This window comes from Pelmatolapia mariae, linkage group LG10_11, assembly GCF_036321145.2.
Source record: "Pelmatolapia mariae isolate MD_Pm_ZW linkage group LG10_11, Pm_UMD_F_2, whole genome shotgun sequence".
NCBI classification, from domain to species: Eukaryota; Metazoa; Chordata; class Actinopteri; order Cichliformes; family Cichlidae; genus Pelmatolapia; species Pelmatolapia mariae.
In genome coordinates this window covers 36,195,652-36,222,239 of record NC_086236.1, presented here as the reverse complement: position 1 = coordinate 36,222,239, position 26,588 = coordinate 36,195,652, and the positions used below count along the sequence as shown (strand labels likewise).

General features: G+C 44.5%; 1 protein-coding gene across 11 annotated transcripts in view; it reads left to right on the top strand.

The window, feature by feature from the left end:
* Positions 1-26,588, top strand: part of auts2a (activator of transcription and developmental regulator AUTS2 a) — a 322,613-nt gene that overhangs the window by 266,005 nt on the left and 30,020 nt on the right. For all 11 annotated transcript variants that reach the window (XM_063485344.1, XM_063485342.1, XM_063485346.1 and 8 more), the window contains one exon: positions 19,851-19,899. In XM_063485344.1, coding sequence (XP_063341414.1) covers positions 19,851-19,899 — 49 coding nt within the window. The remainder of the gene's footprint in view (positions 1-19,850; positions 19,900-26,588) is intronic.

The following is a 26,588-nucleotide window of genomic DNA, read 5'->3' as shown; positions in this document are numbered from 1 at the left end:
CTCTCCAGGCGAGGGCATTGCTGGATTTGTCTTCTGTTTTTTCTTTTCTGTTTATGTAGGAAAAATTCAAAGCTGCCATTCTTTGTCAGATTTGAACCACTTGTGAGCAAAGCTGACAAAGAAGGGCAATTAATATCTGATTACTGTTTGTAAAATGGGACGTCATTGTAATCTAAATGTGTAAAGGTCAAGCTCGGCTCGAGTCGCACCGCAGTCTACTCATAAACCTTTTGCAATTTTTTGTGATCCAGTAGCTCGATGGAATAAAGCAGAAATATACGTTTAGGTGAAGGTTAGGTTTAGGGCCCATGCACAAGGTGCAGCTGACAAGGGTCGAGTGAACTGCACATCAAGGGTCAAATAATAGAAGGTGAGGATTAGGTTACCAGTGAATCCATGTTGCTCACATGCACCTGGCTACGTGTTGTTTTGTTTCATCACCATTGGCCGTTACTGCATAAACCTAAGAATGAAGCACTCTGGCTCATAAAGCCCATTAATCACTATGAATACGGCCTTTCAAAGTGACATTGCACCGGGCCGTTCGTGTCAGTGCCGTTTCTCGTGGCACTTGTCATCATAGCACTCTGCACATTCGCACAGGGGGGAGAGGCTGCACCAGGCATTTTGCTTTTAATGAGTATAACGCTGAACACACGCGTTCCCCCGTCATTGCTCTAAAGAGCTTGATTGCAGATGCCGACGCTTCCGATGACAAAAACGACATCTGTGAACATCTGCTTTGGAAATTGAAGCTGGCCTTGGAACGGAACATTGACTTTGTTTTCTGTCTTTGTGGACCAATTAGGGCTAACAGATTTACACAGCCAGATCAATCTGAAAACAATAATGGCATTGCTGTTATTTCTCTCATTTGATAGCTGTGTGGCTCCATTGTGCCCATTAGCATTACAGAACAGCAAGCGCCCTGACCTCCAACATCTTCCCTCCATCTCATGCACATCCCCGGAGACGTTTTTCTTCCTTTAATCTAGCGAACACACAAGGCCATGTATGTGTGTGTGAAAGAGTGTGTTTTTCCTCCCTTGCTTCTCCTCTCAGGCATCCTTGCTACAGTTAATTAACAGTTATTAGTGTTAGCGCAGAGCACCGGATAAGATGTCACAAATCATCAAGTCTCTAGGTGCAGTTCCAGCAATTAAGAGCTCTGTCGCACCTTCCCTCTCCACAATCATTTGGTACGCATCCAGTTTCCTTTTTAGACCTGAAAGAACTAATCAAATCATTTCTGCTCAGAGATTCTGTCATTATTTCAAGCCCTAACCATGTGAGACTCCCAACTTTTGATTGCACTTATGTCCTGCTGGCATTTGTAAACCCAGAGATAAGGAAAGATGTAGGTACAGTTAGAAAGTGTTGCTCAGTCAAATGCCTGTGCATGATGTAATGATGTGTTTTTAAAAAGTTATTAAGAGATGGGGCATCAGATTAAGAGTGTTTATTTGCTCATTTTAATGCTGGCTGTGACTTCTCTGCTGCGATCAATTTGTCATCCCTCTAAATGGAAACTTAATTGCATCCGTCTGAAGTAGAGACCTTGAATCGTGCTTCTTGTTGTTTTCAGCAGCCAGTCCTTGCCCTAGCTTTTATTTATTTCCTTTCTTTTGTGCTTGATATATAGTCTGGCCTCTTACCATCCTAGGCCCAGAAGTGTTATGCAGCAGGTTAGCTCTGTTAAATGAGCAGCAGTCACTAGATAACTTGCAAGTATTAGTATTAACGCTTATGAGGAAGTCGGAGGTGTTGAAACAAACGTGTTACATGTCATTTTGCTTTCGTGTGATGCTGCGCTGCACTTAAAAAGACTTTACAGCAGAATGTCCGAGGTCAGCGCAGTGCGTGTACGGGCTAACTAGGCCATGGCAGTTTATCAAATGTAAAATGGTAAAGTCTGGAAAAGCTCAGTTTGGCCTAAAAATAGCAACATGACGACAGAGTATTAGGGCCAAGCTGGTCTGGTCAGAAAGAGAAACCACACAAACTTGGAAGAGTTTGGCAGATTTGTGCGACATGAAACAGCTGGCAATGAACAGATGCAAGGATACTGATGAGGCAGGTATGTTGTATCACAAGACAGTTCATCAGGTAGTTTTACTTTAATCTGCACTTTTTTTCTCAAAATAGTCATTTGAATTTAGTCTTGAAATTTTGACTTACCGTGTTTTTCGGACCATAAGGCGCACCATGATGAATTCTCTGCAGCTGCTCTATTCCTATGTTGTTGCAGTATATTAATGACTAACCTCGTATTGTGGATGGATTATCTCAGTTGTTCTCCTGACTGAAGTTTGGTCCGTTTACAGCATCCTGCCATGCGATTGCATTTGTCCCTAACTATCGGGAACCCTCACGTTAACTTTTATTGAGTGGAAAAGTGTTAGCTTTCATCCTCCAGCTTCACTGTGTTTATGCTATGCTAACATAGCTGTGTCGCTAGCAATCACATAGCACATCATTATATACCAGCTAGCCCAACTTCAGTAACCCTACAAACGTCACTGCTGTTTAGTTTTCTATCTTCATTTATGTTGGAAGTGATAGCAGAGCTGTACATTTGAATTTGTTTCAGAAATCTCTCAGTCAGAACATGCTATATCATGTTTAGGTGGAAGCTAGCGAGCTAACTTCCTGCTAAATGTAATAAATTCTGTTTTCATGGATGCCTGGATGTTAAACTTAATTGTTACACCTGGTAAAGCAGCAACGCTGATCATTTTATTAAAGATGAAAGAATTTAGACAGTTTTTAACTCTCAGTGATGCTGCAGTGTTCGTTTGACTTTGGGACCTGAAGCAGACGGAGTTTAGGACCCAGATTCCTCCGTGAGGCTCCTGACTACGGCAATCCATCAAGCAGTGCGGCTTGGTAGCTTTGCAAAGTCGGACTAAAACATTTTTGACAGATTTTTGAGCTCCGTGTAGCACAGAAAATCGGTTCGAGGTCAGTAAACACAGCCAGAATTCATATATAAGGTGCACTGAAGATTTATGAGAAAATTAAAGGATTTTAAGTGCGCCTTATAGTGCAGAAAATTTGGTAATCCTCTGTCATGGTTTCTGTTATTGAGAGAAAAGCATGAAAACTACAGCAGCTAGTGATATCCTTACTGTTATCCTTTTACTTATAACTAATGCTAAACTAGTGTGAAATGCATTTTTGGTTTGAGTCCTGATTTTATGTCGCGAGAAAGTGGCGGCTATCACTTTTCACCCGGCCTTTACTCAGCAACTTTATAATTCAGGGTTGGCCATCACCATGCAGGCTGCAGATGATTGTACTGAAGGGTCATTTAAACCCTCTTTTTGTAGCAGTCTTTAGAGTGTGATTACAGTTGAAACGAAAAAGAAAAGGTGATACAACACTGAATAAAAGTGATGAAAAATGCAATGAAAGAGCGGACCCACCAAAGCCTGTAACTCGTTAATTTATGTGTCTGAGTAAATCCAAAAGGAAATGTAAAAAAAACCCAAAAACCAGAAAAACTAAAATCAAGATGGCAAGCTACGGAAAAAACAATTTACATAACTGAATTTAAAGACAACAGAAATATTGTGGTGAGCTGCATACAGATATGAGTCTGTAAAATGGCAATAGGAAGAGCGAAGAAATATAATCACCAAACTCCTTGATGCTGGAAATGTAATTATAGAGCAGGCTAGTCTGATGAATTCACTACTTTTAGTATACAATCTAAAAGGCTTCATTCTCATCCAGATACACAGCAAACTGTACAAATACACGAGAAAGAGCTGCTCTGGTCTCAGGTCATCCTTTGTTTTTACTCTTTAAAGCCTGCTTTAATTCCCTACATAAGGGCGTAAAATGCAGCTATTTGTGTTCCCTGAAAATCTCGAGAACAAATATTTGCTCTTATTCGGGGCACGCTGCCAGCTTTGTTGTTGGCTTTCGGTGTGGGAGGCAGTTAGCGTGTTTCTTGCTCTTCGGCGTCCAAATTCTTCCTCCCAGGGGTCGGCTGCTGTCAGGTGTCAGCAAAATAATCACGAGTTAGCAGTTGTTCGAAATGACACAAGAGCTGCCATCGATCAGCAGTCATGAATCATCAGCCGAACAGAACGAGACAGGCAGTGTGTTTCGGGAGGAAAGAAGAGCAGAGGGTCGTAGCTCAGTGCAGACAGGCTGCTGATGTGACCGGACCGGCCAGTCGTATCTCCCCGGTTTTCATTAAAGCAGAAGATGAGATCAGGGAAGTGCAGGCAGAATGTGTCTTTAGGGTGTGTGGAAGTGTGTGTTCGTGTACTGTATGTCTGTCAACGTGTGCGTAGGTATCTTGCAGTGTGGCTGTATTAGCAACAATGATAGCTATCACTGCTGAGAAGGGTGATATCGGGTCTCGCGGCTCCTGGGGGGCGTTATTATCCTGCAGTGATGTGGACTGAGGGGTTAGACTCTGACACACATGCATACACACAAGCGGCTTCAACATTCAGGCAACGAAAAATAAAAACGAAAAAACTTGCTCAGTACAGTATGAGACCATGCATCTGCACCGTGTCTCAGTGTGCACACTAACAGGCACTCGTAATAGCATATTATTAGGATGAAGCATACAGTGATAGCTATATATAATCTCTTTAATCAGTCATTTTGAGATTGAGTTGAGTGCTCTGTGAAACAGAACAAAGATAAAGCACATAACAGTACAAAGGATGTTACAGATAAATATGCATAAGAACAAATGTTCCACATTGTTTATGTTCACCCAGCAGAATCAGACTTTCAAGTATGAATGTCCTTGAAAACTAATTTAACTCATGTGGTGCAAAGTAATCCAGTTAAATATTTAAATCCAATATGTTTCACTTTATAATATACTCTGTCATCATTTTTGCCGAACCCAGAATAACAAAACTAGACTGGCCAAACCGACAACAATTGTGTGATAAAACACAAAGTGTTCTTTGCTTCACACTGAAACTCAGCTTTTTAAAGAAATATTAGCATAGAGTGCGTAGGACCAAGACAGAAGGCCGCACACAACCTGGCTCTCTTAAATTTACCTGAACTTTGAATCCTTGGTGTTGCACTCTCTAATGTTGTCCTCTCTAATGTTGTCCTCTCTAATGTTGCACTCTCTAATGTTGTCCTCTAAGTCTCTCACTCTAGCAGACCGTGCTCATGCATATTGAACTTCACTATATCCATTAAGTCCTGGTGTAGTTCATCTCTTTCAAAAAGTTGGAAGTGTAATTTCTTCAGTGTGTACTTTCAAGATTAGCACAACTGTAAGCGTAATGTCTGCAGGAGTTTACACCCTGGTTTTCACTTTTCACCCTGGAGCTTTGTAACGTTTAACTGTGTTTGGGTAGGAGACCTGGAGGTATAGAGGGGAGTAGAAGACAGACAGTGGAACTCTGATATCTGTCGTGATCAACATGAATATAGCTGGTAGTTAAAGGCAGTCACCTCCATCAGCACGTGCAGACACAATCAAAGCTTTATGCAGCCCAGCAGCAGAACTGAAATGGCTTCACCCTGCACATGTTGCATGGAATTATTAGTTTGCATGACTTCTTTTGCTTACTGGAGTAAGTAACTGCTCAGAGTATATATATCTATATATTCACCACACGTACTGGAAAATCTGCTTTAAAAACAAAAGGTAACAGCTTACACCTGAATGACCATCAGCAGGTTACTGCAGCCTGTGCTGACTTTAGCTCATTAATGATGAAGAAGTTCACAGATTTACATAACCTCCTACCTGGATCACTATATACTATACGCTATGTGTATAGGTGGTGCCGCGATTCCACAGATGTTGTTCCGTAACCCTGTTTGGACTCTGGCTGAAATTCCAGGAGTTCGTTTTAAATGCTCTTTCTTAGTGTGTCCGTCTCCCTCCCTCTTTCTAATGAAGGTCTCATCAGAGGGTTAGTCAGACACTGAGGGAACGGTTTCATTTTCCCCTCATTACAGCAGGCACTGGAGAATTACGGCACTTTGAAGCTGCTTGATTGCATTATCAGGCATTTGGTGTAGCACAGGCGTAATCTATGCCATGTGACCAGGGAGCAGGGCCAACATCAGGCTGTTGGGCAGAATGCGAGACAGTGGACCTCAGTATAAGGCTGCCGAGTCTTTTTGACAAAATAATGTACTAACTATGATGTTTACATTTTTCTGTTATAGATCAATGCTATTGATCTGATTTAAGGAATCATTTAATCAGTATTTTCATATTAACATAAATCAAAAGCTAAAGCCATATCCAAACCTGTTTACTACATGAAGCACTGTATACGGTGGTTTTAACACATCAGATTTGTGGATTTTAAATCAAACAGTTGAAGTGTGATGGAAGCGCAGAGTTTCAGATTTAATTAGATTCAATCACCTCCAGACATATTACAGTATTACAGAGAAAATCCCACCAATCAGGCGACCCCATCCCACTGTCGCCAAGCAGTTGGTGACAGTGGGAAGGAAAAACTCCATTTCAACAGGAAGTAATCCCCAGCAGAACCAGACTCGGGGAGGGGCAACCATGAAGGTCCAGACAGTCAAGCAGGAAATGGAAGATTCCAAAGGTTTTTGTAGCACGGGGGTTTTGGGGTGCGTGTGGGAGGATCTAATGCAGGTGTCCATTCCTCGACATAATGAGATTAGGTAGAAACAACAGTAAATAACGTTAAACTGTAGATTATCAGCAATAAGTGTCTAAAGTAAAACACTTATTGCATCCTGGAGGTCTTTTATCTTTATGTTGGTGCTTTCAAAGGTCAAACACTGACGATCTCTGTTTATCACTCTACCAATCATTATCAAGATTGTCTGCAGATAAAGAGCCATAAAAGAATTCTAATTATCACCATTTTAGGAACGGTAATTACGGGCATCATTAGCATCCATCATGGGGTTTAAGTGGGTCTACGGTCCACTAAATGAGTATTCATCCTCCTCCTTTTCTTTTTTGTCTCCTCTCCTTTGTTTTCTCACTGGAGTGCAAAGAAACAGTAGAGGACACTTTGTGGCGTCAAAGCCAACATATACATGGATGTCTACAGGCCCACAGCGCCCTTCACCCTGCTATGGTTCACATCACAGAGATCACTGATGCCATGTTGGAATTTGACTGGTCTCCTTTTTCTGTTATCTCAGTATAAAGTGTGGCCAGTATACGGATTTATAGAATAAGGGTTCACGGCTCTCAGCATGTCTAAGTGAACAGAAGAGGCAGAGCTTAAAAGAAATAAAAGAACCGAGAAAAGTAGGTTACATTTAACAATCCCTGCTGATGGATATCGTTTGACGAGATGTAGCACAGCCTCGGCACTGTGTTTGTATTCTGCTGTGGAGTTGCGCACAACATCTCAACCACAGCTTTCCTGTGGATGAATTAGTAATGCTAAAAGATTCCATTTCGTCTATCTAAATGCTGTGTGCTGCGCTCAACCTGGTTAATATAAGGAGCCACTCAATTTTTCATACCCACACCAAGTGTAGCCTTCAATTTAACATGCGCTTTTAATCCTGGGAGTGCTAAATTGCTTTTTAATGTCTAGGAACATGGTGTTTTCGGAGTAACTCGTGAAAAATGCATCAGCACTATGCAGTGCAAATCAGATCCAGTGTTTTTTTCCTGCTTCTGCTGTTAGGGTAAAGGAACAAAGCAACACCATGACAAAAAGGAGTGAAACCAATATGTTGTTTTGACACATCTGTCACCTCGGGTGTCTCAAGAGGGCACCTCCTGCAGGCGACGTGTGCGACTGTGTTTGTGTGATGAATTGTGCGTGTATTTTCGCACACATCTGTTGTGGATATTTTAAATGGTATGGGAATGCATATCACCAGCATATAGCTCGTGGAGAAGCGTACTAGGCGGCGAGTATGTCACATATGTAGCGTCTGCATGCCTCTCTCTGTGTGAATTCATGAGCAGTGTCAGGTGTTGTTGTGCCTGAAGCGCTACTGAATGACAGGTGCTTTCCTGGCCCGGCTAGATTCCCCTGCACGCCAGAGGCTTTAGTGCAGTCGGAGCCTGGACTCCCTCAAGCATGACTAAAAGACGCTCCTCTAATATCCCTGGTCAGACAGTCAGTGAACTCACTCTGATTGACTTCCTCGGGGCCAGCCAACTAAATGCCCTCTGTTGCCACGTAACAATGTGGCCATCAGAGCAGACTAATCAGGTGACAGCAAAGAAATACACAGCCGGAGGTGCTTCTGCTGACAGTTGCATTCAAACTCTTTTTGTCTCGGCTTGCAAGCAGACTTTAAAAGGAAGACGCGATTAAAGCACGCGATGACAACTTTTCATATGCCATCGAGAAAGTCAAGAATATGACGATGAGAAAGTTTCATATTTTGCTCACTGTTGCAAAAATAACATGCTCTAGCAGTTTACAAAAATGTATCTATTAGCACGAAGCCCAACATGTATCGACCCCAAACTGTGGGCTGTCATATTGTTCATTCAGCCGTCATCTGCATTCAAACTTTATTGTGTAACAAACTGTTTAGCCCTGTGTCAGTGCAGCAAAGACCCACAAACCACAGTTTCCATCAGAGAATCTTGTGTTTGTTTACCTGTGCATCCGACCATGTGAGGTTGGGTCAAGATGTGTGTGGCGCTTTAGCTTTCTCTCTGGATAAGCCTGCGCCTGTTGCTGCTGGAAATCCTCTTACAGGCTGCGTGTTTGTGTACGAGTGTCAGCAAGAGCGAGTGAGACAGACAGCAAGCTGTCCCAGATCATCTTGTTGAAGCTTGGTGTTGGTAAACACGCTGCATGGTAAGCCCGTCTGAGATGGCCACTGATGATTGACCCCCACCGACACATGACTGTGGCGATCTGTGTCACATGATTGCACACGCTTTATGATCTCCGCTGATGCGACTGCAGTGTCAAAAGCAAACTTTAAGGTGGATCTTTTGACTCGCTTAAATAAGACACCCATTTACAAAGTATCACACACGTTAGAGAGAGCACGCTCTGTCTGTGCCCTGAGAGACTGGGTCCACTCAAATAACCCCATGGTGAATGTTCTGCTGTCAGGCAGCCAGCGAGGCAGCCTCACAATGTGCACATTTAGGACCCAGAGCCTGACGGCGGCGCTGAGTTTGTGGAGGAAAGCGTGGAATGTGTCCCGCAGGCAGACGCGGGCCGCTCTCAAAGGCATCTCTATTACAAGCGCACAAGCAGGGCCTTATGTCATGGTCACCAGTCTCAGAGATGCATTTCTAGACTGGTGCTCTGCACCGAGCCAGCATGCGCCCTCGTGGAAATCTACTGGCACATGCCACACTCTGCCTCGCTGCAATAAAGTCGCATCATTCACGTTTGTGTAATTTCGATTATCAGAACTTTTCACTGCGGGAGCAGAGCCGTGACCGCTTTGCTGAGATCCTAAAAGTGTCTTTGACAATAATGATCTTCTCTTATTTGATGTCATTGTGCAGTTAATAAGACTTCTTGTGAAGTCTCCCGTCAAACCCGCCGTGCGTTAACTGAAGCTAGATAGTCGGCGCACGAGTTAGTGCCGAACACGACAGCTCCGCTCGGCTCCATCTCCAGCCGGTGGCCTTTTATCAACAGTGACGGATAAAGAGCCCTGTGATCATGTGAAGTACCAGGCACTAGCCTTGATTACCATCCCTGATGATAACACTGCATGCTAATCATTGTAAACATCATGTTGTGGCTTTGACACAGTTAGGCTTATCTGTAATTGGTGTAATTGTTACTAGCATTTAACAAGATCGTCTTCCAGATATGGAGAGTGCCAAAAGGGCCCGGGTACGGGAGAGGCTCTCTCAGATCTGCCTCGCTGATGGGTGCATTAGATCGACACTAACTTCCCTCTCTGTGCCGCTAATGAAAGGCAGCCACGAGCCAGAGCACAAATCTGATAAAAGGGTCTGGAGATGAGGGGGTCATGAAATATTTAAATATACAGGGCTTCAAAGCGGAAGAGGCCTCGCCTTTTTGTCAACAGACAGACCCCCTGCAGCCCGGTTGTGGCCCCAGTCTCTGGCCCACCACCAGTTTCACATGTAGGTCACAAACCATCATCTCCTTTTTACACTTTTGGGACACCACCAGGGGAATGGAGGGCATTCGCTGATGAAATGGCCTGTGTCTCCAAACACACGCTTAGCTGGACATACACAGACATACATACAGAGTTCTCTTTGTTCGTCCAGACTCCCGTGTTCTAGTGTTACACAGAGGGGCAATAAGCAGCAAAGGGGCAGTGAGGTCAGGGAGGGTATCCAAGCAGCGTCTCAGTGGATCCTGACATGTTAAAACACTCACGGTCACTTGATAGAGGCAGACAATCCTCTGCAGGTCACATGCTCACTCACACAGTCTACAAGCATAAGGCCCTGATCACAGTGAGAGTTAAAGATGTGCGATTTGAAGACCTGTCCTTTTTAGGAGCTGTTACGGGCACAGACAGCAGATAACCTGTCCACCGCCGACTGACAGGGAGCCTAAAAGCAAGGCTTTCTAGCTGCCTTCTCAATGTGGCGGCACCCAGAATTGTCCCTCCTCGGTGACCTGCAAAAGCACCTTGTGTTTACTTTTCATTTTTTTGTCTCAAAAGGGCCTAACTTCCAATTTCTCTCCATCCCATCATTCATCCTCCCAGCAGGGGATCTACTATGGGCAGAACAACGACCTCATTTATTCCAGGCCCTGCAAAATGCAATTAGAATCCCTTCAATGGCCAGGGGGCGTAGCTGGAGAGAGAGGGGGACAACAACAAAAAGAAAAAGAAGAAAGGTTGAGGATGGGCAGAGACCTCCCTGCTGTCTATCACGCTGCTGGCTTTTGATGTCCACGGCCCATCTCGTATCCCTCTAGAGAGCCTATCATCAGGCCCCCACTCTGGTGCCGTTGAGCATAGAGAGGCCCCTGGAGAGGATTGTTTGAGTGGAGCATGCGGTTGCAAGCAGGGGGAGTGGGTGGGGCTTGTCTCCATCGGTGCCTGACAGAATGGTCTTGACGGAGCATTTCAGAAGACCTAATCCCTCTGACCGTACTATGTGAGCCGAGGGGGTCTGCAGAGGGTCAGACAGGTTTTAATACAGTGCCTTAGTGGTGACTTCCTCAGTGCTTCCTGTAGCTATTCCTTTTTAAAAGACACAGCAGGCTGTTCCCCCCCCAGCTCCACTACCTCCCCGTCTTGTCTGTCTCCCCTCATCTGCTCCTGTTTTGTTTTCCTCTCTAGTTCCCTGTCCTTTATCTCCCTGCCTCCCCTCGTCTCCTCGCTCTCATCGCGCCGCTGAGAAGAAAGAAACAAAAAGGGGAAATATTATTCCTGCGAGCGCGGCTGCTCTCAGTTAGTATTAAGTTGAGGCCTTGTGGGGGGTTCCAGCAGCAGACTTCTTAAGTTGTAGATGTCTGCTGGGTCCCCGCAAATATAAAGACATGCAGATTAGGGAGAAAATGAAAGCTAGGGCTTTGTCATGCAGTGGGTTATCTGTTATGAATGTTTCTGTCTGGGATACGGCTCCACGGTAAAGCTTCACAGAAAGAATTGGGGTCAAATTAAAGAATGCAACACAAGCTCTAATTTATTTATTTATTGTTTTGAGGTTTTTGTCATTGAGCTCACGTGACATCACAGCTCGGTGAAGTTACGAGTACAATAATTAATGAATTTGTATGACAAGCAGCACTAAATCTTGTTTATGCCGTCGTTTCAGGCGAAACGTAATACTTCAGAGATGTACTGAAGGCCACTAACATGATGTAGAGATGAAAGCAAACAGCACAAACAAATAATTTCTCAGAATTCGGTGCATTAAAATCCCGATTTCCCCAGCCACGTGCCTTTGTTTCGAACCCTAATGCAATTCATTTTCTTAGTCCATTAAATCTCCATATGAACATTAAGCGACAGTGCCAAAAATACGCACGCAGATTTAGTAATTATCCTGACATTACATGAAAATGTTCAAGGTAAAATATGCCAAATATGTATGATGCCGTGGATGTTTGGTGTGGGCTGCACATATGCTCCTTTCTGCTAGAAGGGACGGGAGTGATCGGTCTGAAATTATCACCGGCTTTGCTGCCCACAGACCACATTCCACAGCGACGTCTGTAATTTAGCCAAAAAGGTCTCCCATTTTTCTTCTGACTGGGCAGAGTACTGGTGGGGGGGGGCTGCAATCTGGATGTAACCAAAGCATTGGAGGCAGGAAAGGTTAAACCAATTTTCTTGTCTGCATTGTTTTCCAAAGCGAGTCCCACGGCGGCGACATTAGACTGATAGCGAGCACAGTAGGCTTGTTCCCGCTGACAGGCCAGTTCTTTCTGCGGCTGCGATGTCAACTGGATCTGATTATTGCCTACCAGATCCAGATAATGTCTGCCATTGATCAGGCCATTTATTTTGAACTCCTACGGCTCCGGCCTGCTTTCAGAGACCATGGGGAGATAAGCAGATACAGATAAGCAGATAACATGGTCTCTGCAGGCTTTTAACAACCGGAAGAAATACTTTTCTGCTGCTTAACTGGCTGGCATGATGTGAGAGTCATATCTCTCGGCTCTGGAATCTTTATTATAACATAGAGCGTCTGCTTTTAGGGGTTTCGTCATTGAATCAGATAGCTGCTTTCATTCCTGTGTCGACCAGTCTGCCTTAATGTTCCCAGAATGCCATGCTGTTTGAACAGGATGGGACAGAGATGCAAAGTGGAGATTCATTTTTAGCATTTTTAGTTACAAGTTTAACACTGAAAAGCAATTCCATGGAAATGAAGATGTGAGCTCAAAAGTTCTCAAATCTCTCATTCTCTGTTTTTTTTTTTTTTTTGATTGATGCATTTCAACAGATAAGACTGTCAGCTTTTCCAAAGGCTTTTGCCACTCTGGCAGTGCTGTGGTGTCCCAGTTTGTGTAGTGGTTTTTAATGTTGGACGCGTTTGTCTTTTGTGTGCTTGCAGCCCTGTGCCATCCCCACATTAATATTAGCAATGAGTGACAGATTAATTTATGTCTGGCTGTGTGTCTGAGGAATTGGAAAGAAAGGGCCTGTCAGTACTGCTTGTCAGGAGGGGGGAGAGATTAGAGCCGGTTGTCAATGACAAACCAGTGCAGGCTCTGGGAGATAAGGTCGGATGTAATGACTGTAAAAAAATAAAAATAAATAAATATATAAAACAATAACATTTTGTATATTAAAAAAATGAACCGCCCTCTCTCCACCCTCCAAAGTCTGTGAGAAGCAGTGTTGGCATGTGTAAGTGTGTGGGTGTGCATGTGTGCAATTAGAAATATTTCACAGCTCTTAGAGGTGCACTACATTTCCATGTTTCTGAACTTAAGCAACAAGGAGGGTGTGATCTAATCCCACCCTTTCCTCTGAAGGCAGGGATTTATTTAAAAATAATCCTTGTAACACCGTACAGGTTTTAATCAGGTATTATTTCGATAAGTCCAACAGCTCCAGAAACTCAGTCACGCCACCTGCCAATCAAGTGGTGGTTGGGGGGTGGGGTGTCAGTATCTATTGTGTAACGACTAAGGTTCCAACCTTTTCTTTAAGGTGGAATTATTACTTATTTTTAGCTACACATTGTTCAGCAGTCAGTCCACTGAAATATTGTTGGATGGCTTGCAATGATGTTCCCCTCAGGATGGAATATAATATCTTTTCATCCACCAGTGGCAACAAACTAACATTTTAATTTGCCCGATACTTTGGTTTATGAACAAATACCTGCGGGCTAATGAGTTTCCAATTACCTTTTGCTGTATTTTTTCCCCTTTCCTAATTAGCAAATATTAGCATGCTAATATAAAAAAGTATCAATATTAAACTTGCTGAGTACAGCATCAGCGCCAACATGAGCCCCTTAACGCACCATGTTCCAGACGGGAATATTACGCTGTTCTTCCACCTCAGCGGTGCGTATAAAAGGCACGAAGGTAACTGGGCTGGCTTTGTTATTGCCTTTAAGATGATAGCAGCAGAGCAGAGCTCCCTCCCGGTGTTTGAGCCACTGGGGTGTGAGCAGTGGTTGTGTTTCTTTGTGTAAAGTTTCAGTTGTTTAACCTTCACAAATTTTTCTTTGAGAAATGAGTAGTGTTGTTGATAATGCTTTACTCATATCTATGAGGCGAAATTTTAAAAAATGACTTCTGACTTTTCGTGTAGCGGGGGCAACACTGCCCCACCGCTCCCTGCTTGGCTCAGGGTCGGCCTACTATTTACTCCTTTTATTTTATAAGCTGTTGGAATAAAGCAAGTATATTTAGAATGTAAATATTATGTCATGCATTCTTAAGTACACAGCTGCAGAATAAATCATGTCTTAAATGTTGTTGTTCATTACTTGAGTGAGGCAAGATCTAAACATCATGTGTGACAGCAGGTTTCACCCTGCTTGTTATTAACCTTTCTTGTTTGCAGTGAAACGTATTCACGGAGCCATCGTGAGGAGTTACTTTTTTCAGTACATCCTTCTATGTAAATAATAATATCATCGTGCCCCGTCAGCTGTTCAGCAGAACATTTCTAGAAACGCCCACACTGATGATCTCAGACAGCTGGACTATACGGCAACAAGTATATAATAAATGTTTGACTAACCAATCAGCATGCACCAGAATGCCAAAATCAGCTTCCCTGTAGGAAGAACAGAAAATGTCATTAGTAATTCTTACATAAAAATTCAGATTACACAGTATTTGCAAAACATCTGGGATTTTATTTGTTTCTAATTTGGTCTAGAAGTTAGACTTCGTTCTTATTTAACGAGGAACTTCTCCCAAACACTAATTGCAGTGCAGGCTCACCACAGACACTCGGTTATACCTGGTGGTCACTCCCATTCTAGTATTCTGTTCAGAGACTGCGAGTGCTTCCACGTGATCCAGTGGCTTTTAGGACCACCTGGATGACTTTATCAGTTTCTCACATGTTTGTGGAGGAATGTTAGGACAACTGATTGCAGGCATTCGTTTATACATTTATTTCTTAAGGTGCAACCACACTTTGGTGCACAGAGGAGTGTAAAGTCTTTTGCACTTTGCATTGCACAGTCTGAATTTTTTGGGATGTTCTCTTCTTGGAAGATTGGCAAGTGTCTTGAATGTTTTGTGCTGGTGAGTGATCTCTGTCAGTGTTGAGTGATGGGCTCGAGTCGGGCTATACCAGGTGCTTCCTTAAGATCATTGCTGATGTCGTTCCTCCGTGTTCCAGACTAGCAAGCTTCCAAAACTTGTGCTTGTAGAGGTGCTGACACTGGCTGCTGGTCATTTAATTGAGCGTTTTTGATTAGCAGCACCTGGCTTCAGTTTACCCTCTGAAATCCGTATGGAAGCAGCGTGGGTGTATTTAGTTTTACACAGCAATGCATAAAACGTTCAGTTTCACATGACTGCAGACATACAGTTACACCAAGGGTTCAAGCGTATCATTCTGACAGAGGTTTCAGTGTGTAGTGAAACTGCTTCTGAAGTACCCACCTACCTGAGATGAATGCTGTTCACCTCTGATGATGATGATGATGACTCTGTTCAGTGTCAGGTTGAATACACGAGCACTGCAAAGCAACAACAGAGTTTGGAGCCAACAGGCAAATGTAGTAAGAGCTTTTAACATATTACATTGGCAGCACTCATCTTACACTTATCAGTAATATTTTAAATGAGGGTAGTTTGGCGTAATGGCAGGAAGGCTCATAAAGGCAAACCAGTCCCTTGTGATTGTAATCTAGGAGAGTTCCTGTAAAATTAAACCACGCTTGCGGGGGAGACAAACATGTTCATGGCTTCTTTGAAGTGGAGAATCAGCGTCCAAAAAACAGAATAAAAGATGACAAAATGTCAGTGTTGAAGCTGATGCTCTATAGATAGAACTTGCATGCCCAGACAGCAATTACTGAGATACATAGCATTCATCCAGACATTGCGTTTGATCTCGGTGCTTCATTCTCTTGCACAGAAGATTTTTTTTTTCATGTGAAATTGTGCAGGGTTCTCATTTGAATGTGTGTTTGTCTCTGTCCATTTCATTTGAATTAAAAATAATGTGAGATCCGGGCGATTGTTTGGCAGTGGGGCTGTAATCACAGACTTGCGGTCGCTCTCACATCTGATAATGACCATTTCGAATGGAGAACAACAGCTTGTTCGTAGCTGCTGCTGCTGCATCGCACAGGCCTGTGAAAAGGACTGGTAGCCATTTTCTGTCAGTGGCAGTCACAGAAATACATATCAAGAAGCCAAACCACAAAACGCTCTTGATGTTTCCTCACAATCACCGCTTTAAACATAAGAATCCATGTGATCTGATTACACGTAACCACCGTTTTTACATTTGCACCTCATTTGAGACTTTTTGTGCATTATTCTTGTGCTCACACAGAGCTCGTGGGTGTGCAGCGTACAGCGACATCATTTCACTGTAGCGATCAAAGATGTTTTCCCAGCCTATGAGCAGCAGCAATCAAGACGTTCATTATTTCATTAGTTAAAGCTGTTCAGCGCACAATGCATACACAAGGATGCTTAACAGCAGCCTCTGACTTGATGAACACATGGTCTGGTCTTTCTCCCAGGCCCTCTGTGACCGAGCATTTGTCCTCTGTAGCTGAACCAAGTGGCTGGACTTTTCCCGGTCACCTCCCTCCCATTGCCTGATGGTGCTTCACATTCTTTGTTCTGTAAGCCGCAAGTGTTTCCAGAAACATCCCCACAAAGTGTGTGTTTAATTCTTTCTCTTCTGCTAAATGTGAAATGTTCTGCTTAATCAGACTGGGAATCTGACTCCAGTTTGGAGGAATGCTGTTGTGTTAACTCAAAGTGAGGATTTGTTTTGCCGTTGTAAATCTCAGGCCACTGTATATCCCATTTCCCATGACTTGATGTTTGTATGGCCTATCCCAGCCAGCCAACAGATCCTCCGTCTCTCCGTTACCGAGGGACGGATTAGCATCTCAGCTATGAGCTAAGTCTGTTTTCTGCTCTGTGGTTGCTCGGGCTGAGCTGGCAGCAAAAGCTTGTGCAATGTGACTCTATTGTACATCCACTGACCTCCCAGCCAGTGGGTTAGTGCTCATTAGACAAGCCATAGGATGCAATACTCGCACTATTAAGAGGATTTTCTTTCCGTCCGGATTCATTTGGTGTGATTTTGGCAAAAAAGGATGAGCGCCATTGCTTCTCAGATCAGAAGTGGGAATCCTGCAGAATAGTGTTCCTCTAAATCAATATGATGCTTTCAAAATACACATGCTGTCATACCAAGACATGGAAACAACTAGAAGGTGCAATGTTCTGTTATCCTGGACAGCCAAACAAATAACCTCACATAGCCTAGGAGCCTCATACAGTCAGTAGGCATGGCTTCTTCCTGTAGTTTCAGGGCTGGAAGCTAGTTAGCTTTCTGGTCTGTCGGGGTGGACCACGGAGAGCTCAGCACTCAAATTGGAGGCTGAATGACCCAAAGTGCTTTTTATATTACCAGTTGACCTCCCTTCAGGCCAGTGGAGTGGGAGTTGATTCAACAGGAAGACAGCGCCTGTGGGCTGCGAGGAGGTGCATGCTGCTCATAAAGGAGCGTTTTGTTTTTCCTCCCCTCACGGTAGCAGCACCCTACTGGGGAATTCATTAGCGGCTGACATCATCTTGCTCTGTACAGAGTGACAGACTATCTTTCTGCCCTGGCTCTCCCCTCCCTCTCGCCTTTCTCTTCTTCCCTCTTGTTCTCTCTCTCTCTCTCTCGCTGCCTCCTTATCTTTCTGTGGTGCGCTGCCGTCTAAGCTTTTGCGCGCCATTTACGCAAAAGGTAAATGCTTCGATGTGCACTTCTGCAATCAAGGTTCAAGCTTTTCGGAAGCCCCCAAAAAACACAAGTGTGTTTATCTTGTGAAGGAGGACTACTGTGGTTGAATCCAAGACCGCCTGGAAATCAGGAAGTGGGAGGACCCGACCGTTAAGGCAGCAGCACACAAGCAGGCAGTTGCTGGATGAATGGGAGTTTGTCTGGTGCTTAGGAGCGGACGGGGAGAGGCTGTAGCGTGCCCACGATCGGAATCTGTCAGAGCACCCAGCGCGACAGTGGGTCTAGTGAATTTTTGCTCTCTGCTCGTGTGATTTCCCTGCGTTTCTGTCTCCACGGAGAAAAGTGGCCGTGCGCTTTGTTGGATTGGTTTGCTCCATCGGACGCAGCCCCTTTCTGCGCACCGACTCACAAACCCTCCAGGATCGTGTTTGTTACCTCTCACGGATATTTCCGACAGGAGAATATACGTGAAAAAATCACACACGCACACACACTGAGTCCCGAGCAGGAAAGGAAGGTGGATCAAAGGATTTTTTTCTCCCTTCTCGTCTCATTGCTGATGCAAAAGCTCTCCGTGGCGAGACACATGGTTCTCTTTGTCCAAAAGGCGCAGTAGCTTTGTGAACGGCTTTGGATTTTTTTTCTTGGAAAGGCTTCTTCTCTTTTCGCATGGCTGTCTTCAGTTTAAACGGAGTAGACTTCGCTGCCTCTTGTATGGATTATACTATTTGAAAAGCAGAATGTGAGACGAGGCCATATTTACCAGACCGAGAAAAGTAATATCCTGACTCCTTGCTACCCTTGCCACATCGAAGGTATGCGCGCTGGCTCGCAGCCGCTTCTTAATCCACGACGTGTTTGTCATTGTGTGTGGTAATGTGCAAAATAACGTGAGGAAGACTTTTTTAAAGCGTGCAAAGAAAACGGTCTGTGTGTTGCCATTTATCCTGCAGCTTTCATTGTTTACATCCTGTCCGTGCTGCATTAGTGAAAAAACACAAGTGTATGATTTTAATAATAAAAATGTCTTTCTCACGAGCACCATTTCCTATTATTTTGAATTTATTGCCGTGCTTAAGGTGAAAATAAAAGACACAAGTGCGCATAACTAAGCTGTCACTGGCCGCAGATTTCGAATATTCTTGTCATTAAGGTTATGTCATGTCAACAAGAAAACAAAGCACTGCTCTTAAAATGTAATCTTCCGGAATTCACATTTTCTGCATTAAACAAAACCAAAGCGAGTGAGTCCACAAAGACAGTTATTAGAAATTGGTTTTATTCAGAGAAAGCTGTCAGTCCGTCTTCACACGGGGCTCAACGGGTGTTGTTCCGTTTCTTTCCCGTCTTCACTACGTGCGTTTTGTGGCATTTTGTGGTGATGTGAAATGTGTCAAAATCAGTGTTTGAAATATAGTTTAAGCGTGACCTGTTTTAAAAACTACGCGTGGCTTTTGTTGTCTAATTCAGGTTTAAATCCCATCACCGCACATGTTATTCTAGCACGCTGATGGTGTCGGAGCGCTGCTGCCTGAGACGCTTGGAGGAATCGTGAGGCTTTAAAAACAAATTGGCACGGAGCAACAGTGCCATCAAGTGGCCAGAATAAGAAGTCCCACTTGTTTTGTTTCAGTCTGATGCCCAGTGTTGGTTTTGATCACGATACTCAGGCTGTCCTGATAATTATGGACAGGATTTGGGAAAAGCGGCATGCACACACGTGCCCTAACAATGACTGCATGCGTGCCAGTAAAACTGGAGCACACAGCTCAGCAACACATTTCCAGAATTGTATATTTAAAAAAACAAACAAAAAAAACCTTCTGCTAATTTGAGACCAGAGTTTGCTTTATGTTTTAGTGACTACTGTGAGTGTCATATGTGTTTTGTTCTCTCGGTTAGCACAGGCATTGTTGTACATCATCTCTAAAAATGTCATAAAGGATTTAGTTTGGAAAGTTTGGTGGAGGAGAAAAGAACCAAAATGGGTTTGCTCCAGTGTCATCCTGGGGAATTGTAACTCTATGCTGAATGTGATGTTTTCCTCTTTTTTTTTCCAGGTCTCCGATGCCAGCTCCGAGAAATTTTTCAGCACTGCTGCAGTTAAAGGTATGCATTTCTGTTTCTGTGATGATGTGTTGTTACCATTGCAGTTTCTGCAGATATCGCCACGTTGACATTTGTGTACTTTGTCTCCGTGCGGTGTTCTCTTCATATTTCACGTATTTCCCATTTGTGGGCATTTAAAACAATAGCAGTTTACCCAGGGTGCATCTGTATGTAACGTCGCCGTACACGAAGAGACAAACAGTTATCGTCTAATGTGAAAATATTTCTCCGTGTCGGTGTGTGACGCTGTGAGGCTGTGTGAGCGTTTTGGTGAGCCTTTGTTTCAAATGTGCTGAAATGCACCGGGACCTTTGCTGAAGCCAGAGCAGGAGGAGGATGTACTAATGCTGTGAGGGCAGGAAAGGCATCTGTTTATGGCCTCAGTGTGCCAACACCACATGTGACCTCATTATCAAGTCACTAATTTGCTGTTAAAAGCAGCCCCATTTTCTCTGGCTCAGGGATAATGGAGGTGCCCCCATGAAAGGACATTCCTCTGTAATGGAGGGGAGTTACCACGCGGGGCGAGAGGGAGGCTAAGAGACCAAGGTTATGACCCCTTCGGGGCTTTGGTAGAAATGGGTGAGATAGTTGGGATAGGTCCTTGTAGCCCCAACCCCCCACCCTTAATGCTTGTTGCAGACCTCCATACACACTTCCCATATTCTGGCCTTTGATTCCCTCCCGGTCTTGATTTGTGGCATCCATTGGGGTGTTCAATGGCCGTGCTTGACAAGAAGCTTCTCTGCGGACTGATTTGGTTCCCTTGAAAGGATTAAGGCCTCCTTTGTGCAGCCTAAATCAACAGAGGGCCACCCTCTCTCCCCTACCATGAAAGGATCTGACTGGGGAAACAGTACACAAAATCTGCTTTCTCTCTGCTCCATGATAGCCCACTCTCTTGGCCCCTATTTCCATTTAAATATGCCCTCTTTTCTTCTCTTTTACCACCTCTGCCCCCTGTCATCCAGTCCTGCCATATGCTAATGCCTGACACAATTGCAAAAGACGAGTAAAAGAATCCAGGTGCAGAGAGAGCGGAGACCACTGGTATTTTTATTGAGGGTAGTGTTGAGATTAAAAGAGTCGGGTGGGTTTTTGTTGGAGGGGATTACCAGCACGCTAATGCAGCAAACCTCTGGACAAGCAACAGCTCCAGCAAAAATAGTGTGTGTGTGTGTGTGTGTGTGTGAGAGAGAGAGAGAGAGAGAGTACTCGTTTGTGGGATGACGAGTGTCAATATTTGCTCAAAGGCAGGTGCAAAAAGTCTCCATTTGTTTGACAGTTGGTGCGCTTTCTTCATACATCAGATTTCTTTTTGCACTTTTGGACAAAGTCGGGCGTAACCGCTAAAACCTGAACAGTTCATCATAAAGCAAAGCAAGGGTTTATTTGTTACGAAGCTCTTCAGTGAAGAAATGGTTCATAACATGTTTATTCTACTCGAATATTCAATACGTGAACATATCAAACATATTGTAGATTTTAAACTCAGCAGATCATGAAGTGAAAAAAATCACTTTATGCTGATTTTCTACTAGCTTGACGTTTCTGTGACACAGTGTTGTTACAGCGTTTCTGTGCAGTTTATGCACCCAATGTTCGTTTTGACAGAGGTTGTTAATAATCTTGTGACTCATTGGAATAAAGCTAATAATCCTTAAAATAACAAAGTGAAGAAAAGGCCATTGTAATTCTGCTGCTGATGTGCAGCTTTGGTAATGACTGACTTTTGGCTGGTGTGTGTGTGTGTGTGTGTGTGTGTGTGTGTGTGTGTGTGTGTGTTTTTTCCTTCTACTGCCGCAAGACTGGAAATCAGCCCAGGGCGAGCTCGGGTCTCTTTGAAGGCTTAGTGCTGGTCCCTCATCTTTTAATCTAACAGCCTTCTCACCTACTCGATAATTACAGTGTATTTTCTGTGTTCCCTCTAAAGCCTGAGGCATACGCTGCATTTTGAAAAGAAAATCCAACTGATGAAAATGCGTCTTTTGTGTTTTCAGACGTTGATTTGTTTTCTTCGCTCTTCGTGCGGCTTCACCTCGAGGCTGTCAGCTGTGCGTCGCTCTCTGCGGTTCTCCTCGTCCTGGGCGCACTTTTGCTCACGAATGGATTTCATTAACCGTTGTCTCTAATTACCACGGTTGTCAGTGCACCTGCAGGTGTCGGTTAACCTGATTGGTGTGCTCTGCAGGAGGATTGGCCGCAGCGAGAAAGCCGCGGCCGCCAGTGAAATAAACAACTTTTGTAAAGTCTAAGCTGCTCCAAGGTGCTTCCGTGGGTGGAAAACAGAGTTTTATTAAACCTCTGACTGCTGTCCAGGGAGTGGATTGAAGTGCTGGCTTGAACAGATACTGATGATGACAAAGCAGCACAGCGTGTCACCACAAAGGTCTGCAGACAGATCTATCACATGATTAAAGCTGTCTCCCAGGGCAATGATATCTTGTCACTTGGTTACATTCCCATCTTTTATGATACTGTCAATCGACAGCCTGTCAGAGAAACACGGCTAAGTTTGTCATCGGAGAGCCCAGCCTGAGCTCGCGGTGCTTTGTTTGCCGAGTGCAGCCGGCAGCAGATTAAAGCAATGCTGGGTGACATTTAAAAAGGTCTGCAGTCCCATTTTAATCAGTTGGCCTGAGAATGTTCTCGTGGGTGAATTGTTAAAATCTACTGAGAACAGAATCTACGTTTCCAGTTGGAAGTGTAAAAAAATATGATATTAAATGCGCAATAATAAAGAAATGTATTTGGCTCTCACCTGTGTCTCCTTTAAAATACCGTTAGTGTTAGCAATGACTTCATCGTGGCCTTTCAGTTAAGGGTGCAGCAGAGCAGCTCTCCCCTTTTTCTTTTCCTTTTTTTCCCAAAAATTTCATCTGGTAGATATATTGGAGAAGCTCGTCCCTCATGAGATATCTCCTGCAGCTGTGTCTGCGATGTGAGACCAAGTTCAGTGCGGGGGTGAATTGAAGTGCACAGTGGAGTGATTCTCAGTTTCCCCCCCTCAGCACAACGCTGATTTCACCACGCTTTACTGGAGTTAATGTGAAAATGAAGCGGTGCTACAGCGAGACCCGGGGCTGACGCCACTGTGAAGAGCGCCGCTAGTGAAGTGTGTCAGGCTTGAGTACGTCTGTCACCGGGGGAGAGAATAATGTGCGATGTGGAAGGTGTAATTTGCAGCGCTGATGGCATTGTTTAAAAAAATAGTGGAAAGAGAGAAGCGGAGGTGAACTTTTGTGGCAGATATCAGAGCTGAAGAGCTCCCTGGATTGTCATAGAGAGCTCTGCTGGCAGCAAAATTGCCTGTGAGCATATTACTGCTGTGTGGGAGGCAGCCGAGGGCTTGTTTTTCTCTCTGCCTCATTCTCTCGGCGTTTCCTGAGAGGAGGACTGGTGATATAGCTGTGTGTACTTCTAGGCTGTGGGCCACCACCTGCTGTAATCTCAAGTGATATAGAGAGCAACAATCACGCCACAAATCACCCAGGCAGCTCCCTAACTCATTCAGTCGACTGGAAAGAGAAGGTTGGCCTTTTGCAGCGCCAGTGTTGGTTTACTGCCCCGGGCTGCCTGCGCTGCCCTCACGCTGACCTCTGCCGTCTGTGTGGGTTTTGGTGTCCAGAAAGCAGGGCTGCCTCTGGAACTTGACCTGGTGCGCAGTGGAAAGATGACCTGACCACCGCTGGCCTTTTGTGCATTCTGAGAAGCGGCCGCGGTCGAGGATGAGCTCTTTCTCTGCCGGGGGGCGCGAGGTCACCGAGAGGTTGCTGCCCGATCCCTCTAGACTAAAGCATTGTTCCTGCTTTGGCTCAGACACAACTGTAATTCAAATCAGAGCTCTCTTTTGATATTTAATAAGCATGCCTGTTTGGAGAAATAATATGGTGATCTGAAGGATTTAACTCTGAGGGATGCACAAGTGAAACGGACTGAAGGCGTTTCACCTGCGATCTCTGCTCCTGTTGGTAACCCATCACCCAGCCAGGAGCATTTAATGCACAGCTGGAAGGGCTAAAAAGGAAGCTCAATATCCTGTGCTGCACAGAGGGAAGCTCCCTCCCGCCCAGTGAGTACAGCTACAATCACCCAGGCTGTATCTTACAGTGTGACCATGAAAGCAGCCACTTCAGCCATGCCTCATCTACTGACACGGCCAAACAAAGGTTAACAAATCAAAGGAAGCACTGGTTGATTTAGTGCCTTGCAGATGCAAACAATTGCCCAAGTCCCCATGGAAAAATGAAAAATGTAGTCATTTCCAACTGGACATATTTTCAAATCCCATGTAAATGTTTGTATTGATCACAGCTCATTAGTCCTGATTGCAGCTATGAAGAAAAGCTTTTCCAGACGTTATAGTTTGGTTGAAATGAGTCTTAGTTCTGCCTTGCTTCCTCTTCTGATATAAGTGTACACACAGTTTTTATTGGAAGTATTTGCTTGGCATTAACTGATTTTTTGGCTCTAGCTGGCGGGGACCACGGCTGTAGCCGGTGCACCATCGGTACAAGTTTGTTGACTGAGGATCGGTTTTAAGGACGTGCTGTAAGTGGGTCTGTTGACACTGAAGAAACACAGTCAGCAGTGTGGGCCAGTCTCCTTCGGTGCCCTCCTGTAACACAAAGAGGTCATTCAGAGTTTGTTCCCCGAGTCCCTGAGGTTAGAGACTAAGTAAATCCATCCATCTTAATGCACTTATTTCAGCACCGGGAGAGCTGGAGGGAGACTGTGTAAACACTCCCATATCCGACATGCCATGCTAAACCCAAAGAGCCTGGAACCCATCAGGCCAAAATTAAAGGTCTACATCTCAAACACAAACATTTAAATGGGCTGAACTCCAGAGATCAAAGTGAAAGGCTTTGGTTTTCCTGCCGCCCTCCCCCGCCGCGTCTGCCACACTGAGATATGTGGCGGGTTAGAAGCTGAATGGTGAGTGGCTCCTACTGTACATGTCTGTTTGTCTCAGGTGTCTAAGGTAACATTTTGGCATTTGTTGCCGTGAGGTGGAATGAATTTTGTGAGCATGCTCAGTTTATTCATGACTGTAGTGTGGGTTTGCTCTCTATCTGCCTCCTGCTAAATCCATTTAAATTTGTGGGTTATGGGATTGCAGATTATTTTATGTGAATCATCTATATATGTCATTTTAACATGTAGCTGCTATTTTTTTTAAATTTGTTGTGTAGTTGAAGTAGTTTTTTTCTGTGTCATTGAGACACTGGAAGTAGTGGAAGCGAATAGGAGGGCACCAGTCTCCCGTTCCCAGGAGAGGTCCTCCCCCATCACCGTCACCAGCATCCACTGATCCGTTGTGACACGAGCCACTCTCCTGCCAACTGTGCGGCATTAACAGGGTCAAACCCCCCCACACGTGCACACACATCCCACTTATCAAGACCCAGCCATTCCCAGCGTGCTGTTGGTGTGTTCAGGCCAATTATGCCTGTGTCAGTCTTTGGTCCCTGTGGCAGAGGTGACATTGCCAAAGAGGGAGAGAGAGAGCAGACTGCCTTAATGAGGCCTCATGGTGCCTTAGAGGTGAATGTGCATATGAGTGTGTAAGCGCATGCGTGCATGCATAAAAGAAGGAGTGCTGCTTGGGATGATCTACCTTTTATCATGATCTACCATGTGTGTCTGACAGCCGTCTCCCTTCTCAAGGTTTTCACCCTGCAGCCATCAGGCACTCTCGTTTGTGTTTTGGAAGTAACTGCGGGCCCCGAGATGACACCGGAGCAAACCGATTTTGGTTCTTTTCAATTACTTGAGGCATTTTTTTCCCCCCAGAAATTTGCAGCCATGTTTCTAAAAAGGAGATGGGATTAACACAAGATTTTCCTGTCCACTGTGAAATGATTAACTCCTGCAGTGTTGGTGTTGCTCTGAGCAGCGTGGAGGATTTAGTCTGTTTAAAAAGAGCAAAAACAACAAAAAGTCTGATAAAGTAGGAGGTGAATAACGACTCAAAGGGTCATAGAACATTTTGAAAGGCCGGCCGTACTAAAAGTGTCTGTAATTGTGTCTCCTGTATCACATAAGTGACCACAGCTGTAATCTGTGTACTCTCACTGCAGGAAGCCAGGATATAGAAGCTTAGAGTGAGATTATGGTGTGTTGCCATCTTACTGCTGTGGTGTCTTTTTTTAAGTTTTTTCCTCTCCGATCCAGTCTTGTAAAACATACAGGGGGAGAAGTGAAAGTGTAAACACAGCTTGTAAAGACAGAAAGGCTAAGAGAGAGCACGAGCACAAAGACTCTGATCAGGTTTGATGGAAGCAAGGCTTTAATTGCTCCCACAAGAGAAGGGGTTTTACCCTTCTCACACACACACACACACACAGACACACACACACACACACACACACACACACACACACACACACACACACACTCTCACCCGCTCTGATTCACATAAATATGCAGTACAGAAATAAAGCCCTGATGAGCCCCGGGGCAGATTAGAGAGGACTACAGAGCAGGATCCTGGTTTGTTAGTGACAGTCTGTAGATCCCTTTGCATGTGTTTCTGCTCTGCACACACTGCACGGCTTTCATTTGTTTCAGCCCACATTTCATTTCTTATGCAGGCTACTGACTACGAAAGACGGCGTGCTGTAAAGCCTTGATAATACTCCGTTGCAGACGGGGATACGGACGGCCGAGCAAACATTTCTGCTAAG